Source organism: Spea bombifrons, chromosome 4, assembly GCF_027358695.1.
Source record: "Spea bombifrons isolate aSpeBom1 chromosome 4, aSpeBom1.2.pri, whole genome shotgun sequence".
Lineage (NCBI taxonomy): Eukaryota > Metazoa > Chordata > Amphibia > Anura > Pelobatidae > Spea > Spea bombifrons.
In genome coordinates, this window is record NC_071090.1 from 110,195,696 (window position 1) to 110,217,769 (window position 22,074).

At 38.8% G+C, this 22,074-nt stretch overlaps 1 protein-coding gene and 1 pseudogene across 1 annotated transcript; both read right to left on the reverse strand.

Annotated features, from left to right (window-relative positions):
- Positions 1 to 767: 767 nt before the first annotated feature.
- Positions 768 to 1,701, reverse strand: LOC128491705 (olfactory receptor 10A3-like; annotated as a pseudogene).
- Positions 1,702 to 9,529: 7,828 nt separating this feature from the next.
- Positions 9,530 to 10,447, reverse strand: LOC128491706 (olfactory receptor 11A1-like). The gene has a single exon (XM_053464017.1). The coding sequence runs from the start codon at positions 10,445 to 10,447 to the stop codon at positions 9,530 to 9,532; it is 918 nt and encodes a 305-aa protein (XP_053319992.1).
- Positions 10,448 to 22,074: the final 11,627 nt, after the last annotated feature.

A 22,074-nucleotide genomic window follows, 5' to 3' on the forward strand; every position in this document is an offset into this window, starting at 1 on the left:
TTATAATTTGGCATATTTCTTCATCAGTCTACAATGAACTAAATTCCTACTTTAAACAGGGACAACTTCACACAAAAATAAGTATCCTCTTTATTCTAGTCATAGAGGATGCAGCTTTGCCAGGAAAGCAGTTAGATCTTTATTTCCGGTGGTACAAGTCTCTCTTCACTTAGTACGTTGCTACAAAGTCATGGTGCCATACCCTATTGCCTTGGTTCCTAACTTTATTTGGACTGATGGGGAGCAGAAAAAGATACATATTAGAAGTACTGCTGTGTTAATTCTACTGATGATCCCTTGACACCATTCAACCTGTTCTACCTCCCACCTAACAACATTGTTCTCCCACCTCACTCCTACTGTCCCTCTGCCATGTCCTGATACCTACCCTAACCCATCACCTCAACCTCTCTCTTTTCACTGAAGTATTCCTATCCTCTTTTAAAATAAACTCTGATCTCCTGTTACCCATCTAACCCTTGCCTCTAAACTGCTGGAACGCCGAACCTATGATCGCCTAACTCATTTTCTTTCTTAACCTCTGGATTTTGGCAACTCGCTACTACCTAGTGTCATTGGTGCCTCTTACACCTTCCGCCGCTCCAATTAAGCCTGAACACTGCTGTCAGTGGAAATATTTTCACCATTCTCTATTAAAAAAGCGCTATGGAATCTGCTGATACCATACAAATAAATGCAATGTAATGTGTATTGGAGGAACAGGTAATTAATCATGTTGAATGAATCATCTTAGCCGACATTGTCCCTTAATTTCTTCTAAGGATATTTGTGATATATTTCAGCAGATTCTTCTTAATCTCTTGATTCCTAAAACTGTATATAATTGGATTGAGAAAAGAAGTTCCCATTGTATATAGAAGAGATGTTATCTTATTATTAGATGTTTGTCCCTTCGAAGGAAACAGGTAAATCATTATCAGAGTTCCGTAGTACGTGATGACTACAACCAAATGTGAGCTGCAGGTGGAGAAGGCTTTCTTTCTCCCGGTGGTGCTGGAAATTCCAATGATTGTTATAAAAATAAAGACATGTAAAAATAATAAAGAAAAAAGGGAAAACAGCAGAAGGAATTCCTAAAGCAAAATCTACCAGTTTCAGAATGGTCGAATCTGAACACGACAGTTCCACCACGGGTGCGAGATCACAGAAATAATGGTCAATCATGTGGGGACCACAAAACTGCAAATTGTTCATTAGGAAAATGATGGGTAACATTACAAAAAAAGCTGAAAGCCAACAAAAAATGACAAGTTGGAGTTGGAGCCTGAGATGCATAACAGAGGTATAATGCAATGGGCGGCAGATGGCTAAATATCTATCGAAGGACATCACAGTGAGAAGAAAACATTCAACACCAGTTGAAACGCCATGAAAGTAAAACTGTGTGATGCATCCAGTAACGGATATCGGGCTTCCTCCGTTAATTATAACGTGTAGGGTGTTAGGGGTTATATTTGTGGTGAGCAGAATGTCAGATGTCGATAACTGAGTGAGAAAGAAATACATAGGAGTTCTCAGACTCTGAACCTTTGCCACCAATATAATAATCATCAGGTTCCCGACTAACGTCAAGATGTAGATCACAAGGAACAGAAGAAATAGAAATATGGTAAAAATCTGTGGATTTCGAAATCCCAAAAGCTTAAACACCACCACTCTGGTCTGGTTAAGGGGGAACATTTTCGTAAAGCAGGGACATTGTCAAAAACTGTGATTCTCAGGGACAATCAGTCTTCCTTAAAATATATTATATTATTCTGTGACACTCTGCGAGGACTCCTCTAACCACCGGAGGGTAGACACCATCTATTGGAGGTACACACTCTCCTCAAAATTCCAGGGTGTATGTATAGAGAAGAAGAGAGAAATATAGCACTGTATATCTAAAAGTAAAAAGTATACATTTATTTTGAATAAAATAATAAAAGCACTGAGAACCAGCTCAAGTGCAAACACATCTAACAGCAAATGGGTAACCGGTTCAGAATGTAAACTTTTGACTGTTGACTTCTCTTACCAGTCTCCCAGGTGGTTCTGCAGGTACGGTCGTGTGAAAAAGAAAGTACACTCTCTTTGAAGTCTATGGTTTTACATATTAGGACATACTAACAATCATCTTTTCCTTAGCAGGTCTATACATTAGGTAAATACAACCTCAGATGAATTACAAAACATGAAATATTACACTGTGTCATGATTTATTAAACAAAAATAAAGCCAAAATGGAAAAGCAGCAACAGGACCTGGGAACCTTGCAGTCATTGAGTCGACCATGAACTCTTCTGTATACCAAAGTATTCTAGAGTCAAATGTGAGGCCATTTGTCCAACAGCTAAAGCTTGGCCGGAATTGGGTCATGCCACAGAACAATGATCTCAAGCACACCAACAAATCAACAACAGAATGACTGAAAAAGAAAATAATGAACACGATTGAAATGTTGTGGCGGGACCTTAAGAGAGCTGTGCATAAACAAACCGCTGCAAACCTCAATGAACTAAAGCAACGTTGTAAAGAATGTTGTAAGTGGGCCAAAATTCCTCCACAACGATGTGAGAGACTGATAAAGTCATACAGAAAACGATTACTTCAAGTTGCTGCTGCTAAAGATGGTTTTAAAAGAAATAAATCATAAGGTTTACTGTTTTTCACAGATGGCTTCTCCATTTTGGCTTTATTTTTGTTGAATAAATCATGGCACAGTGGAATATGTCGTGTGTTGTTCATCTGAGGTTGTATTGAAGTAGACCTGCTAAGGAACAGATGATTGTTATTATGTCCTGATATGTAAAACCATAGAATTCAAAGAGGAGGTACTTGTTTTTGTCACACAACTGTAAATACTCTGGACCCAAGTCTGCACAAGAACTATTGCCCTGTTCATTTCATTGGCTGTCCTGACTTCCTCAGGGGCTACAAGGCCTTTAATATATTGGTGATTAATCTAAATATTAAAGAAATAATGAGGAACATATACAAAAGAGAAAGGAAAGATGAAAAAATCAGATTTAGAGGGCCTTTTAACTACATATGGATAGAAAATGTCAATATACTGGGCATTAGAACAGGTTCGTTTTATTTATCAGGGGAAAAAATATAATTTTAAACTTACTCCTGGGTTAATTTTCATTGTTATTTTATTTGCCTTACTTTCTAAAGATTATCAACAGTGTTGATGATAAGCTATGAATATGTGACTTCTACTGGGACTGCAGCCTGTTAATATATTAAACACCTTTTTCTCTTTCTTTCCTTTTTTCATTGTTTATTTTCCTTTTTTTCTTACTATTTAATGTATCAATGTATAAGGGACTGACACGCTTGAAGTGGTGTTACATGATTATTTTAATCGGTTTTATCATTTTTATCTCTGTACATGATACGTTGAAAGTAAATACAATTTTGTCAAATTAAACCGAGACAAAATAATAATAAATGGAGAGAAAATTATTAATTCACTATTTGAACATTTAATACTATTTAAAAAAAATGAAACCTTTATCTGCAGGCAGCAAGGGTTATCATTTAATCCTGCAAGACCCCCCCTCCAAAAAAAGAAAAAAAAAAAAAGGTCACCTTTTACATTTTCTTTTATACAATAATCCCTGGAAGTGATTCTGGAGATTTCACATTAAATCCACAAGTAAATTTAAATATGTTTAGATTGTTGCATATACTATATCATATTAACAGATTTGATTTCATATGCTGTAAGAATACACAGGGATTTGTTAATTACCCCCCTCACTTTTCAGTTTTCCTAATTATTAAGCACTATGCATGAATATGACAAGGGTGCCCGGAGTAATGTCGCAACTCCTTTTTACCTACCACCTTTTTTTTTTGTTCTTCAGATGTTAACATTTTCTGAAAGTTCCTTGGCACAAGATCTATTCTTTATATTTACAAAATCAATGTTTCGTAATACATTTTCAATAAATCAATCATCAAGCAATTAACCAAAAAAAACAAAAAAAAACCCAGAATATTCTTCATATTACCTGGGGTGTTCTATTATATTGTAAAAAATTATATTGTAAAATTCAAGGTTTCAAAATTCAAGTTTTTTTTCCTATAGAATAATACCCATGACTTGTTTTTCTGATGAACGTACGTGTTCTCTGCATGTAATGCAAATTTATTAAACAGCCAATGCCTGCTTTGAAGATGTTTATATCCTTTAGAAATACATATGGGAACCATGGTGTGATTACTGCGAAAGGCCACTGGGGGCAGGTAGAAGGAAGAAAACACAATTTATTTAATAAAGTAATTGCATCATTTAGAGAAACAGAAAAGTTTTCTTGTAATTTTATTTAGATGGTTATAATTACTTTTGCTCTTAATTCTTTTTTATTTTTTTATTTTGGGGAAGTGCAATACTGTACCAAGGGGCTACAAGTGCCTATAGGCCAGTGCCTGCCCGGGCCATATGTGTTACTACTGCTGCTCTACCTCCTTGCCTTCCTCTAGGGTGGACAATTCTTGTTTTTTTTATTTCTTTTAGAATATTGAGGAAAATTCAGTCCTATGCCAAGGGGCTCCATGTGCCTATCTGCAAATGCCTGTCCAGGCCACATGCCTTACTACAGCCACTGCATCTCTATCTCATTCCTTACTCTGAGGCGGTCAATTCTTGTTTTTTTTCTAATATTGGGAAAATCATTTCTGTGTCTGTCTGCTAGTACCTGCCTCTGTGATTCAATGCCCTGCCTTACTCAATTCTTCTTTTTTATAATATTGGGGGCTAATTGTAAGGGACCAGGAAGCAGACGGACACAAAACATAAAGTGCAAAACACCTTTATTATAACCAAACACACAAAGCCAAATTGTGATCCAGGAGCATATACCAAAAGGTCTAGGTATACCACCCTGCATTGTTGGAGCATGTCCTGGAGGACATAATGTATGAATTGCTTGCAAACCTTGGGAGCATTGCAGAGATCAAAGGGCATAACAAGGTATTCATAATGCCTGCTCCTGGTGTTAAATGCAGTTTTCAATTTGTGGCCCTCCTTTATAGGGCCGGCCCGACAATGGAGCCGAGTGGGGCAACCGCTCCAGGCGGCACTTTTGAAGGGGCGGTACTTTGCCGCCCCAAGCCCTTTTTTTTTGTTTTTTTTTTAAAGCGAAAGAGAGAGAAAGGGGCGCCGAGTGGTTTTCGCTTACCAAGCTGTCAGTACCCGCTCGGCGCCCCTCTCTCTCTCCTCTGCGGTGAGTCTCCCTGTTCCGGCGCTCAGCATTACAAGCCGGTACCGAGACCGAACAGGACTGCTGAAAGGTAAGTACCGGGGGGGGGTAGATAATGGGGGGGAGTGGCATTTTGCCTTGGCCCGGCCCTGCTCCTTTATCCTTACCAAATGATATGCCCCTCGTAGGTCGAGCTTAGTAAACATCTTGGACTCAAGCGCTCAAATAGCTTGGTAATAAGCGGAATCGTGTAGGCATTTTTAACCGTGATGCAGTTAAGTCTACTGTAATCAATACAGGGTCTCAGTTTTCTGCTCCTTTTCTTCACAAAGAAGTATCCGCACCAGCAGGAAAGTAGGACTTACGGATGAACCCCCCGAGTCAGCACACGAGAGACATACTCCTCCATGGCCTTATTCTCTGTGACAGATAGAGGATAGACCTAACCTCATTGCAGCTCAATGGTGCAATCTTATTGATGGTAAAGTGGGAGCTTACCAGCCTGGCCCTTATCGAATGCATCTCGGAACATTTAGTACTTTCATTAGGTGTGTCTTGGAACAGTTGGGTGACTATGCCATGACACCACTTAAGACCTGTCCCCCACGGAGCCCAAAAATGTATCTATAAAGCAGAGTATATAAAACTAAGTATAATATTTGCCAATAAAGAGAATAAGTTGCAACATACCTGTGGGATAGAGTCTCTCAGTAAGAAAAGTATTTCGCCCGCCTCAAACTCACAATTTCACTTTTATATCTTATATACCCTTTGTCTTAACCAAAAGTTGGCATCGCCACACGGTAAGAAAGCCCCAGGCGAGAGCATGGAGCAAGAGGGGGGCATGACTGAGGGGACGTCAGGCAGCCCTCTCCCCCTCCCGTTTCCTGTTTTGCAGAAAAATCTGCTGAGTCATGCTTGGGGGCTGTCAGTCAATGTTGATTGACGGCCCTGAGCTGACAATGATAGGTGGGCATCATCCTACTGTGCTTAGGGGTGGGGGTCACTATATATATGGGAGCCCACCCCGTTTAGGTCACTTTTTCAATTGACCTGGAAAGCTTTCCCTCCCTCCCACCCCTCTTTTTTGTTCCTTGGCGGTTGGTTATCAAGCTGGCATAGAGCAAGGGTTAACCACCTTAGGTGTGGTTTGACCCGTGGTGCACAGGCCCTCGGCCTAAGTGCAGGACACTCCTTGTGCTTGTGCCTTGGTGAATCCTAGCCGTGACAATGGCTGCCGTGCAGGGGACGCCGGTGGTCTCTACGGTTTTTACGGTTTTACGCCTGTGCCAGCCGGGTCGGTAGTTTACAGTCGTTGTTTACAATTTAGGGTTACGATTTGTAGCCTTTATATTTGGTTTACAATTGTTAGTTTTAAGGCTTGCACGTGTCATAAGTAAGTCGGGTGGTGCGGCACGTGCATCGCTATATTATATACTATGTTATATCGTGTTTACAAATAAAGTTCATTTTACTATGAATAAAGTTATTTATATCTGTGTCACGGTGTGGAAGGCGTAAAGCGGCCTGCACCGTGGCCTTATTTTTCCATAGTTGACTATAATAAAACATTATATTATTTACTTTGTGTTTGTGTATTTATTTGGGGGGGTAAAAGAGGGCGACGCAGTGGCGCTACCTCAGTCATGACCTTGACTATGTTACTCAAAGTTGTTTACCATGAGTGGACACGTACTTTATATTAAAAGCAAATGTAGACAGTTAACCATCGTACTTCATAGCTGTCTGATATCTACCAATATACTTACAACATTAAAAATGAAAGGGTGAGTACATTAACCCCTTAAGGACAATGGGCGGTCCCTAAACCTATTGAAAACAATGCATTTTGAGCCCGCACATGTACGGGCTTTGTCATTAAGGGGTTAAATCCTAATTGATAATTATTTATTGCATTAATCATGAAGAAATTATAATCTATATATTATCATAAGGCTATAACACTTTAGAGAAAGCAACCATGAGAGCCTCATTACTCCAACCAAGTGTCAAGGGTACAAAATTCAATGGTGTTATCTGAAACCGTCCTTGTACCCTGCCGAATAAATATTAGTCATTTGGCAGCCGAAGTGGCGCGAGCAGGCACATCAAATACCCTTTTAAAAGACATAATAAACTCTGCATAAGTGTGTGTTAAAGGCTTCTGCATCTCCCAAAGGTGATTAGCCCATGCCAAGGCCCTTTTTTAGAGTAAGGAGATCATGAAGCACACCTTACTCCTATCAGATAGAGAGGCCTGAGATAGCACCGCCAGATAGATACTGACCTGGGTCAGGAAACCACTGCACTGTTTAAGGTTGCCCCATAATGCTCGGGAAGTGGGGCAAACTCAGTCATGCCTCTAGCATCATTGGAGTCACCTATGGCAGATGGAGCAGAATCGTTAGTAGTTACAGTATAGGGGCAGCCTGCACCGTGAGTAGCAAAGATGGTGGAGCCAGATGCGCAGTACTGAGCAAGAAGGTCTGGAGGGCTAATGCAAACTGGTTCATGTGCTGGTCTACCTGGTCAGACCTGGTAAAAATGGTAGATTGCCTGCGTCTTCTGGGTTCATGGACCTAGTATAATGTTAGGGACCAGGAACCAGATAAACATAAAATGTAAAGTGCAAAACATCTTTATTCTAATAACCAAGCAAACAAAGCCAAATAGTTATACCAAAAGACAAGCCGGGATCAGGAACCAAGGCGAGCACTCAGACATGCCAGATTCCGGAATACCGAGATCCGTGCTGTCAGGATCAAGCCAAGAATCAGGAGCCGGGAGAGACGTCAGGGAAAGCCAGGTTCTGCACAGGTAATCAGAAACACAGCCAGAAACAACACAAGGGCAAGGAGGAAGTGAACCTTAGCGGTTTAACCCCTTCCATCCGGTGATGTGCAAGGTACTACATTGAATTACGTTGGATTGTAAAATGGATGGTAGTTGTACTGGGGTGATAATGTATGTATCATAGCTAGTGATTCTTGCTCCTGCTGAAATGTTGTTGTTGTTAGACAGGCTGATCTCATGTGTACTTGAAATGTCAAAATACTAGAGTAGACCATTTTACTTAAAACTACCTCCCAAGACTGTTAAACGGTTAACGTAATTGCGTCACTTATGAGACAAAGCTTTTTGTATAAAAAATATATATTTTTGGGGCATCTTGGTTTAATCAATTAAACCGGCATGAATTATTAGCACAGTTGAAAACTACCAAATACCATTGAAACGGCCATCTTCCTATTCTTTGGTTCTCAATGATGATGCCTTCTCGTTAAATTGTCTCTTATCTACTGCTTAGCTGATGGATGTTGTTCAGGCAGTCTTTGTCAGGGTTGGACAGCAGAGAATAAATAACTTCATGATATGAAATTAATGACATAATCTTTGAGGCACCCTTTGCCAAATATCTTAGGTAGCCTGATGCAAAACATCCCATTGCTTTTAAACTATACAAACAAACTAATTAAAAAAAATGAAAACTATAAATACTGTAGCTTTGATAAACAAACATAGTTAAGCTACCATATATATCCCTTTTATAAAGTTTGTCTTACCAAAATGTTTCTTTGCTGAGACTTAGCTGTTCCACTGACACTCTACCCTGTTAAATAGGTTGAGGTGCTCGATTATGGAAAGGAGGACCAAGCGTCTCTGCAGAGTGCTGAGAGGAGTAAATACTCCTACCTTCATCTGAGGAACATCTCCCAAATCAGTCCTTTCTGACTCTTATCTAAAGAGCCTTCAACAACTCTGCACCCCCATATGCAAATACACCTCCAACGGCCCTCTTCGTTCCTCCAATGACTCCAGTGTATCTCCTCTACCAATATCATCTCTTCTCACATGCTGGAATTCCCTTCCTCGTTCCATCAGACGTTCTCCCTCCTATTCTAATTTCAAACATTCAGTAAAAAAAAACATCTATTCTGAGAAGGATACAACCTTGTCCTCAGCTACCAAATAGTTTGATGGTTCTCCTTCTCAGTATGTTAACGACTATTAATTTGTTAATGTTTTATTTACCCTACAATGGCACCCTATTGCATGAGTGTTACAGAATCTGCTTGAGCTATATGAATACATATCATGTAACATATTAAATCATATTAAATGGCTTTCTTAAACTGCCTGACAAATATCTATATTTTAACTATTAATGTCTGTTTTGAAAATTATAACATGGACAAATGAAAGAAGCAGTTTACAAGTAGGCTACCCTCTTATTCATTAGCACAATTTAAATGTATCCCTTAATTGCTACTCATTTGTTAACGTTTCCCTTTTCTGTGTCATATATCTTAAAATGTTTAAGTTATTTTGAAACTACGTGGAAAACCTTTAAGCAGAGCCGTCTTAATCTCCTGGTTCCTAAGACTGTATATAACTGGGTTGAGAAATGGTGTTCCCACTGAATATAGCAGAGATATGAGCTTATTTCCAATAGATAATTGTCTCTTAGAAGAAGGAAACATATAAATTATTATTAGCGTCCCATAGTAGGTGCACACTACGGTCAGGTGAGAGCTGCAGGTGGAGAAGGCTTTCTGCCTCCCGGTGCTGGAGGAAATCCCAAGAATCGTGAAGAAAATATAGGTATACGTGAACAGAATGAAGAAAAAAGGCAGAACGACAGAAGGTATTCCTAAGGCTATGTCTACACGTTCAACAATAGTACGATCTGAGCAGGACAACTCGAGAAGAGGAGCAAGATCACAGAAGAAGTGATCAATTTTGGGGGGTCCACAAAAGTGTAAGTTAGCTACGAGGAAAATAATGGGGAACATTAAGTGAAAAGCAGAAAGCCAACACAACATAATTAGCAGGACCTGACGCCTGAGCTCCATGATGGAGGTATAATGCAATGGGTCACAGATGGCCAAATATCGGTCGTAGGACATCACAGTGAGAAGAAGACACTCGGCAGCAATGGAAATGCCATGGAAGTAAAGCTGTGTGATGCAGCCAGGGAACGTTATGGTGCTTCCTCCTTTCATTATAACGTGGAGCATGTTTGGGACTATATTGGTTGTGAGCAGGATATCGGACAATGATAACTGAGTGAGGAAGAAATACATGGGAGTATGCAGGCTTTTAACCTTTGCCACCAGTAAAATGATCGTCAGGTTGCTGAACATTATCAAAATGTAGAAAACAAGGAATATAGCGAATAACATCTGGTTAAAAATCCGAGGGTTCTGAAATCCCAGAAGCAGAATCTCTGTCATTTTTGTCCGGTTGTCTGGTAGCATCTCCTGGAACAGGAAAGACTGTTTGCGTTAGTACCTTTTGGTGGAAAAAATGGGAAATAGATCTTTTATCTGTATATCTTTTGTCTTTTCGACTACATTTTTTTTTTAAATTCACATTATTTTATGAAAATCTGTAAACACGAACAATACAGTATGGAGGGCATACAATAAGTAGCAAAATGTATCATATATAACTTTTTTTTGGCATGGTATTGTACCATTTCTCATGTTCTTATTTTCCTCCGTATTGGAAATTATGACTACTCGATGCGCCCCAGTGTGTGTTGTATAATTTTTATATAATTAAAAGAATTATTCATAATATCATTTTTTAATCAGTTGTATTCATGACAATTTCATCCTGTAAATAATGTAAAAGCAATATAAATACAAATAAAATAACCATATTAATGGCATAAAATACTTCAAATATTGTTTTAGAAGAACAGCATACTTTTCTTAAGATTTTCTCTTAAAAGTACATTACAAGTCATTTTTTTTATTTTGCAAATATTTTATTTAAATTCATGAAATTTACAATTTACAAGAAACAACATTGTACAAATTACAAATTTGTAAAAAAAATATATAAAATTAGCTAAAAAAAGCATAAACGTTACGGGCTTGTATTCTGAATTCATAATCAACAATGAAAACATCCGATTACCTTTGAGATTTGCTTCTAAAAGCAGGATCTTTCAAAATGAACCAAAAAGTAATCATGCGTGACATCTGCTATCACAACTTATAATATAATCGACTTGAATATAGTCAACATCTATCTGTATTTATACATTTTTTCGACACACATAGAACTATGACATGCATTATGTATAAAGACACGAGGGATACAGTAGCTGTTGCATTGAGAGAATTAAGGAAGAGCCCTTGTGTATCGGGAGAACTCTATAAGGATAATGGTTTATCGTAAGTTAAGTTCTATTTCAGGAACAAACAAATGTCGGCAAATACTTCTCTGAAAGTAAACTTTTTAGAAAACCTAAGATGTATTGCGACAAAAACAGCTACAGCGAGGAAACGGAAACAACAGAGTGTCCGTGGGAGGTCCATAAATATGGCCACCTTGTGGCATACCTAGCACTTACAATCAGCGCTCTCTATAAAATATATTGTAGCAAAACATTCTCCGCTGACTATAATTGAAGTGAGTTACTTTCATGAGTGTTTTAATGCCACAGGCACTCAAAGTCACTCACAACCAACATTAGCATGAATGAGTGAATGATATGAGTTGTAGCATGCAGATGCATACAACGTGAGATAAGTGAGATAAGTTACTCATCGCTTGATAGACTTGAGATTTAGTAAATAAACCCCATTGTATTCTCATGTTATATTGAAACTGATGTCTTGTATCTGCTGCAAAACTAAAACAGATTAAACAGTGTGTGGTGTCAATTCAGGTGGTTTTTTTCCACCTAAAACCATTCATCTATTCTTGGACCTCTTGACGTTTTGGCAACTGCTTTGACTACATTCTTCTAACTTTCTGTATAATTGCTGATCTATACTCTGAAGAGCCCTTGCTTGTAGTGTTGAATGTTTTTTTTATCAGAACCAGCTTATCTGCATTTGAGAGCATGAAGCCCCTTAACCTGGCACCCTCCAATGGATATTCATCACGATCATCCTCCTCCTTACTGGTAAAAGAAGTGAAACATCTGAGATCCTCTCAAGAGATATATGAAAGGTGGCTTTAGCCCCAGATCTATGGATGAGATACTAGCAGCCACCAAACCCTCTGTCAGGCTTGCCAAGAACCTGAGGCTACAACTGAAGCCCCTACCCGCTTCCACATTTGCATACCTCTGTTTAAGGCAAACCTTCATCAGCCCCACTCACTGCTGACAAATGAACCAGAAGGAGGAATCAAGATTTTTTTTACTGTGGGGGACAGGGCCTTTATATCAGTTTGTGTCCCTTCAGACCTGAAATAATTCCCCCTGCCCCCCAAAAAAAGACAACTAGTTCCATGTTGAGCTTCACTTATCTCTGGACCTTGGCCTGGCCTCTTCTCCTCTCATCCTCCCCAAATTCCCACTCATCACCTGTGCCATTCCATGTCCAGCCAAAATCACGCTGCATGGAACGCTGAGCGTGGGGGCTGGCCCTCCTGCCGACTCATTTCCCCCGGTGTCCCTGGTTGCCGGGGAGATAGGGTGTATAGTGATCGGGGGTGGACAGGTGAGTTGCGCGATGTGTGACAGGTATAATGGATATGGACTGCAGTGCAATGTGTAGAGAAGAATCTGAAGCTCAATTGAAATCTCCTTCTGAAATGTCTCTTGGGTTTATCCAAAAAGAAGGCGAGTGGTCAGTCACCTTAAGAGTTACCATGACTGACCTGACTTTATTTCAGTTGAATGTCCTCAGATGCTAACACTTTAGAAACAATGCACAGCTTCTCCAATCTGCATGATGTTTGCGAGGGAGTACAAGTACCTGCATGATTACATTTTACAAGTTTCAGATGAGGGCATGTACGATCAATGTGAGCTTCCATGTTTTTGCTGTAAACTCTTCCTAGCGTTCCTGTTCCATTATAATATTTCATTCCTGTTGCCAACTTCTGCTTGACTCTTTTTTTGTTGATTGCTACCTGCCTCTGACCTTTCTAAATAACCAAATGTAGAAAACAAAAAATATTAACTATTGAAGCTCATAAATAGTTACAATTCTTTGTTGAGCTCGATAGTTGCTTTGCAAATCACACAAAATATGTTGAATATCAAATAGTTTTTAGGTAAAATAGCAGATACTTTCATGTACTTTTATGTAGTGGCTATATATTCTTACACAAAAATGAGATGGTTGACAATGGTGACAAATAATTTAAGTTTAATTGTCATCTTTTGAAAAAAGAATGAACCTTTGTTTTAGTTTTGTTGAAATTGACAGCCAGTCATTACTAATACACAGTATTTTCAAAAGTTACAACTAATATATAGGAAAATATGTGAGATTTCTGAAAGAAAAAAAATAGGTGACAAAGAGAGAAAAAATAAAAACCAAAAGTGGAAGAGGGCTTTCATGCTTTCACCAAGGTCATAATAATCAAAGTGGCTAAAATGTTAAGTCTTAAAGCATTTTCAGTCTATTCACTATGAATTTGAGGGGTCAGTCAAGTTAAGGTTTAACTCAGCTGACAAAGCTCAACTCCAGCCTTTGTGTGATAACGTTCATTTTCATTTCTGAACATTAACATACATTTTATGAGTAACAAGTCATGGCATGAAAGGAAAAAAGAGTTCAATGTGACATCACATGCCCTTGCCTAAAACTTCAAAAATATTCCTCATCAAATATGTAACATACTGTTTGGATTTTGATGAAACAACTAGATGTTGACACAGTACACAATAATTTTATAATAAAAAGAAACACCATACATACATAATGTGATATATAAACATACTGATGAGGCTATTAGATATTGACACAATACAGGTGGATTTTGACCAAAAAATTATTATATTAGTTATATATGGTATGGGTGGTCTAAGTGAAAATGTGTCCCCTTTTTCCCTTTGTGTGGCGCAATTGAAAATAATGGGTATGGCTCTCTTCGGCCCTGTATAGTGAGCTGGAGTAAGTCCATGCGGCTATGGAACTAGGACTATTCCCGGGGAAGTTTTTGACACTGTTGCTCAGAGTCCCAATGACGGATCACGTCGCTTTTTGGATCATAACATCTTTGGACCCTGAGCTGTCCAGTGGTATTATTATTATTATTATTATTATCATTCTGGTCTCTTCCAAGTACTTCTGCAATAAGGCAGAGTCTCTATGCACACCACAGGCATCTCGAGAAGGAAAGAAGTAGAGAAGGAGAAAAGTGATTGTTGGTGAAGGTAGGCAGACAGACACTGAGAAAGAGTGAGTAAGAGTTAATGAGAGTGAGTGGGAGACAATTAATTCCCTTTCAAAATAATAAAAAAGCCTTCCGGATCTCATCTGAACCAAAAAGGTAGGAACAAAATTCATTGGGTACCTTCTCCTTTACTTATATAAACATACCCTTACATCACACAGGAAACACATATTTGTGTTCTTGAATATATTTTAATTAATTCATCATATTATAATTATGTTTATTAAGCCTTATTATCACACAATACGATAAATGCTAACATATTTGTTTCTTATTTGTTTGTCCCGTGTGGACTTGGGCTTGATTCAATGAACCATCTAAACCTAGACAAAGAAATGCAGGTTATACTAAAATCATACTATTCACTTCCCAGTTCACATAATCTCTTTTTGATCAGATATACATAAAGGTTGAGTGGAGCCATTGTTGAATAATTGACCAGCTTGAGCCTAATCAGATCAAGGCAAACCAACAAACATCTAATGAAGTAAAAGAAGAAAAAAAATCAAAGTAATTTCAGTGATCTCTAGTTCTAGATTAGTAAATTGTTTCTGCTTATTTTACAATTTATTCTTTCTTTTTTCCTAGTCATATTTTGTAAAAAAATCCACTTAAATATGAGTGTACTTTTATTTTTTTTAATTTCTGTTTGAGCATTTGGAAATATATTGAAGCAGAGTTCTTTTAATCTCCTGATTCCTAAGACTATATATTATTGGGTTAAGAAAAGGGGCTCCAACTGAATAAAGAAGAGACATGATCTTATTATGATTTGATGATTGTCCTTCAGAAGGGAACAAGTAAACCATTGTTAGAGTCCCATAGAACGTACTCACCACTATCAAGTGAGAGCTGCAGGTGGAGAAGACTTTCCTTAAACCCGAGGAGGAGGAAATTCCAAACGTAGTGGTAAAAATATACATGTACGTGAAAAGAATGAAGAAGAAAGGAACAAGAACAGTAGGCACACCTAGGGCAAAATCTACAATTTCAACAATTGTATAGTCTGAGCAAGAAAGTGCCAAAAGTGGGACAAGGTCACAGAAATAATGGTCAATTATTTGGGGGCCGCAGAATTCTAAATTCATTGTTAGAACGACAATGGGCAATACTATAAGAAATGATTCAATCCAACACAGAACAACAAGTTGGAATTGTAGCTTGAGATCCATGATAGAGGTGTAATGTAAAGGGCGGCAGATGGCTAAATACCGGTCATAGGACATCACCATGAGAAGAAGACATTCAGTAGTTATTGAAATCCCATGGAAATAAAGTTGTGCAATGCAGCTGATAAAAGATATTGTGCTTCCTCCGTTAATTAAAATACGGAGCATGTTGGGGACGGTGTTTGAGGTCAGAAGGATGTCACACAAGGATAACTGAGTGATGAAGAAATACATGGGGTTTTTTAGATGTTGGACATTTGCCACCAATACAATAATCAGCAGGTTTCCAAATAATGTTAATATATAGATTGTAAGGAATAGTAGAGAGAGCACCGCATTAACATTCTGAGGATTACGAAAGCCCAAAAGCAGGAATTCTCTCACTTTCGTCTGGTTGGCTGGAAACATTTCCTAACAGTAGAAAAAAACATCACAAGACTTAATAGTTTTAATATATTATTCAAATAAAGTATATTTAAATTTTATAATTAACTTATTCATACCCTGTTTCTTTGAGTTTTACTCTGATGGATATATATTGAAAACTGGATATCAAGGTGCTATTTCAATGATTAATAAATGCATACAGCAAAATATGGAATACAAATGGCTAATGCTATTTAAAATATGTATCGGGAATCCCATCATGTTAAATAGTTTGGTAGCCCACCACATACCCCAATCTTTTTAAGTCCTATCTTATCCTAACATGTCTGTATTGCTTACCATGGAGCTAAGTGTATCTAATGTAGTTGATTTGATGGCATATTATCTACACGACCTTAGACAGTACTGGTTTGTATGACATGTAGGGGGTCAATAGGAGGAGAGGAACATAATTCTGGGATTGTTTGAGGGATGGGACCATGGGTTTATGCTATTTAACCACAGCTTAGCTATATCAGTTAGTAACAAACCATGGTTTTCCCATTAAACAAAGAAGAGGAGGGATGTGTATTTCCACGAAGGAGATATGTTAGAACAAGAGACCATAACCTTAAACTAAAATGTCAGAAGCTTAGATGGTTTACTTGAGAGGATGGGACATATATGGAACAGCCTCCCATTAGAAGTGGTAGAGGCCAATACAACGAGGGAATGTTAACATGCATGGGATAGGCATATGGCTCCTGAATCCAAGACATGACCAATGACTTATTAAGGTTTTCCTCTCCCTTCTTCCACCTTTCTCTGATGCCTCTACCCACATCTCAGTTCAGATTACTTCTATCCATTTTATTCAAATGCTGGTGATTTAATTTACATATATCATTATCCCACAAGTAAAAAAATCACTATAATCCATCCATATATAACCAATGACCATTTTGGTCAGATCGCTACCTCTATTAGGTATCTTTAACAAATGATCTGGGATATTTGCTCAATACATTTACTAATATTACATGTCCATGAAATGTATCAATATTTATTGCCATAACCAATAAGAGAAAGCAGAAAAATATTTCAATTACCTCTGTTGTTCCACTTGATCACCCAAAAAAAGGATTCTCATTTCAAGAGTTTTTAAACCATGGGACAATATCGAAAATGGAATTATGATCGGACCTTTCAAAATCTTGTTTGATGATCTTGAATGGTTTCTGCTCACAGAATCTCTTTGACATAACTGTCTCTGCAATTGCTTTAAGGATATTTATACATTTTTCTATACATCCAGGAGATCTGACACACTCTCTGTAGAAGGACACCAGGGAATTGATGTCTCTACAGAGACTTTCAAGGTAGGACAGCTGTGTCTTCTAAATAATTGAATGTAGCTTTTTTAGCATTGAAATAAATCTTGAAGCTTATAAATATTTATATTTATCCATTTTATTTTATAGTCACAAAAGATATCTTTAATGGCTGATAAATATAAATGCCTTTAATTAGCGGCTATATATTCTTACTTGAAAAATTATTGACATAATTGACAACTATTTTTACTTAAATTTTCATCTTGTCTTATAAGACGACCCTGATTATAAGACGACCCCCCCCAAACTCAAAATATTAATTTAGGATACCCTATAGGAAAAAAGTTTTACTAGTAAATATTAATTTATGTAAACTATTTTTTCTTAGCATTTATTAAATTTGATTGAGAAAAATATATATTTTTTATTTCCTTTTATTTGCCAACCTGCCCCCCCGTTATGCACATCTGCCCCCAGGCTTGCCACCCTGCCCCCAGAAATGCCTTATACCCCCCTATTTGCCACTCTGCCCCATGATGTGCTTTTTAACCCTCTATATGCCACTCTGCCTCCAGAAATGTCTTATACCCTCCTATATGCCACTGTGCCCCATGATATGCCTTTTAACCCCCTATATGCCCCTCTGCCCCATGATATGCCTTATACCCCTATATGCCACTCTGGTTAGGGGTATTATAATTATTATCATTATTATCTGATTATAAGACGACCTCGATTATAAGACGAGGGGTATTTTTCAGAACATTTGCTCTGGAAAAAACCTTGTCTTATAATCGAGCAAATACGGTACTCCAATTGGGAGAGAAGATGTGTGTTGAGGATCTGTCCATTTGTATGAGCGCTTCAGGAGGCCTGGTTAACAGAGTGGATAGTGGGGAGAAGCGGACCAAGAAAGAAGACAGAAGAAAGAATTCTGAAGACAGAAGAATGAGAAAAGGCAAGACAAGAAGTGGCGCTGAAGAATATGAGGATAAGGAAGTTTTTTTAAAAAGTGACGGAGACATTAAGAGAGCATGAGAGAAAGTGTGAGAGAGATTTTGAAAGAACGTGAGAGAGCGTGTGAGAGAGCATGAGTGAAAGCGAGTGAGAAGAAAAACAATGAAATGCAAACAAAAATTCTGAGCTCTCTCCTTTGTTTTAGTTTGTTCCATTGTGGGTCTCTCCTTGTTCTCGGACGTTTGTATGAATTAACAACATTGGCAAATTTTGTTAAAATTTCGATGAATTTGAGTTCTATGAAGTCTTGTTAACAAGTAGCTTTTCTACCTAAGGTTAGTAGTAAAGCATTATTAAACACTAATCCACACCCACCAGACAAGACAGAAGCCCTGTCTTTACTTCAGAAATCTTACGGTGATGTCACAACCCCAAGGGATTCTGGGTAGGCACATGCAAATAAGGTAAACAAAGATTACCTTTCACCTCCATATCCACTGTATACATGGATCCCTCGAGAGCAAATGTCCGCTGTACTGCAGACTAGAGACAAAGCTCATGGCCAGATCATACTCACGGACAACTGTTTTTTTTATGGGACTCTGATACTGGCTTAATGTTTGAAACTTGGAGAAGCACCAGAAATATACATAACAACGGTTATGGTGGGGTAAAGATGATGGAAATCCCACTAGACAAATCAAAAGGCTTGTTTTTCCCCTTTGGAAATCTTTTGGTGCTTCCACATATGCAGATAAGGTTAACAATGATCACCTTTCACCTCAAATTTAACTTGTGCAATGGAGTGTAGGAGTAAGATCTTCTTCTCTGTATCAATCCCAGGACTGGCCTAGGACTTAGATTGTGTGCTTTCATGATGCATAGTAAACTGTCAGGCTTCATAATGTTCTGCACATCTTGCTCCTTTCATACCCCCTTTATTATTTAGTTTGGAATGATTAACACATTTGGCCTATAGGAGATATGTGATATATCAAGTTTCCCCTTGCGATGCCTATTTGTTCTTGTCTTCTGTAACTGACTGGCTACCTAAGCTCCATAGACTGGATAAGAGAAAGCTCTAAAAACCAACAATGGCGATAATCCCTTGGATGAGGGTAGGAGAAACTATTTTCATTAGAAGCTATCAGATGGTTTTGATTACTAAGGCCATTAATTAGTATGGGTCCTATCAGAAGTAACTGAATTTTAAGATATAACTGGATGGTTTGGAAGCACCAGTCCATGGATTTGTTTTCTATAACTTTGCTCTTTGGAGGTAAACCCAGTGGTACATTTCTGCCTTCATTAGCCTATTCAGTGAGATAAGGTTGATATTCCCCTAGGCACAAGAGAGCAAGGAGGTCCACGTCTGGACTCAGCTTTACACTTGGTGAACCCCAAGTGATTTATGAAAGGTGAAATGTCATAAACAAGGAGGATGAGATGCTTGCTTTATTGTGCCTAGAGGGATACCAACCGTACCCCACTGATGAGGCCAACGAAGGACCAAACATATGTCTGAGGATGTTGGTTTCCTTGTACAGAAGAGCTTTTGGATCTGGACTGCCCTTTTTGGTGAGATCAGACAGATATGTATATGGAGATTTATTTCTGTAAGAAAGCTGATATTTGAGATGTTCCTAAGCAATTGCGCACAGTAGGACAGGCTATGAAGTGGCTGCCTGTTTTAGGAGAGCATCTCATATATTTTTTTTAAAAAATGGATTCTATTCAATTATTTTTTTTTAAATAACCTAGGTGACAGCTTTTTCAACATTATTCAAATCAAGTATGTTGGATATTTTAACTCTAATATGAATGAGGAAAATGCTAACAGATAAAATAATAACAAATTATGAAATACATATAGTATATTTTTTCTTGAATCTATTTTTTGCAATCAAGGAGGTTCAGTGCAACTCCCTATACAATCCTGGTCTCTAGTGTTCTAATAAGCAATTTATGTCATCATTTCCCTGTGAGTTTTATGAAATGGTGTAATACCCCCTGGAGCAGGTAGAGGTACATTATTTTACCAATCTGTAATATTGTCAAGTAAAATATCCTGTCTAGAATTGTAAGCAATTGTAAAAAAATTTTATACTTTTATGTTAAGGGCTAATATTGCCATAAAATATTTAAGTGTATAAAGGCCAGTAGGGCCAGTTAATTCTGGAAAAATGAAATTGGCGACATGAAATATGTCAGAACATGAAACTTCATGTAAAGCTATTTCATCTTAAATGCACAAAGTTTCCGTACTGTAATAATTATGATTAGTTGACTGTCCTCTTTGAGTACTTCTGCAACAGAGAAGATCCATGGTGCACCACGTGGGGACAGTCTCTCCCGTATTCCACCAATCGGGGCAATTGTTGTGGAAGGTCTGGTTAAAGGAGCTTTTTTGGGAAGAACAGATGAAGAAAGAAGAGCAAGAAGAGACAAGAGAAGAAGTGTGTCATGCCACTGCATGAGTTAACTTGAGCTTGGCACAGCATGGGTTAAGAGATTTGGCTGTATGGCTTTGTTCATTAATATTTGTTCACACCTTTCTCTTTGAAGTCAGAGCCCAATATAAATCTTGATAATGGGTATTGTCACCTTTGACAGGAAGATGTTACCTGTGGAAGGGTGAAGGACCAGACATCTTGGCTACATCTCAATGAGGGGGTGGAGACAATGGACACAGGCAGGGACATAACAAAACCACCGGCCCCTGATGCGAAAATTTCCCCGGGCCTCCCAACTTTAACAGCTAGTTCGTGCCTCTTTTGCCCCTCTCCTTCTAACATAAAACATATATAAACACACACATTACATACACTTACTCATACTCACTAACACATATTCCATCTCACCCTACTTACACATCCATGCTCACACACACAATTACACATCCATGCTCATACACAGAAGTACACATCCATGCTTAAACATACAAGTACACATCCATGCTCACACACACAAAAGTACACATCCATGCTCACACACTGTCACGAACCGGGGGAGCAGGTCTATTAGGAGCCCAGGTGCAGGGGATACGAGGGGCTCTGTCTGTACCCCACAATGCATGATGGCCTGGGGTTGTTACAGACAGGCACAGGAATAAACCACAGACAGAAGATCAGGATTAGGAGTTGTATTGTAAATGGTGGTACAACAATATATACAAAGAAAGTCACTTGACAGGAAGCCCTCTGGTTGGGGCACACACGGCAGGAAGCCCACTTGCAGGGCACACGGCAGGAAGCCCACTTGCAGGGCACACGGCAGGAAGCCCACTTGCAGGGCACACGGCAGGAAGCCCACTTGCAGGGCACACGGCTGGAAGCCCACTTGCAGGGCACACGGCTGGAAGCCCACTTGCAGGGCACACGGCTGGAAGCCCACTTGCAGGGCACTCGACTTGGGAGTCCACTTAGTGGGGCACTGGCCGCAACTCAGGAATAAATCAGGAAACAAAGCAGGAACAAATCAGGAAGCAAAGCATGTGGTCCTCAAACGTTAATGTCAAGGCCCAGACTGCAGGGCTGGGCAGGTTTATGAAGGCTGTCTTGATGATGGAATCAACTGCAGCTGGTCCTGATAATGAGTCAGAGTGGTTCTGAGTGGCAAGGGCGGCCACTAGTGGCTGGAAACATGAAATGAATAACGCAAAGTATAAACAAATCCAGCCAGCGCATGGTGAAACGTTACATACCCCCACCGCAAGGAGCAGCCTCCGGATGCTCACAGACCTGTGGTCTCACCATCTGCGGTGAGACTTCTTTCTCGCACGTAGCGCTTTCTCAAACCCTTCCAGGTCTGCACGACATATCACGTTTCCATTGGAAGTCACAACGGGATCTGATGGTAGGGGTTCTGTTGTGCTGAGTTGGGCTG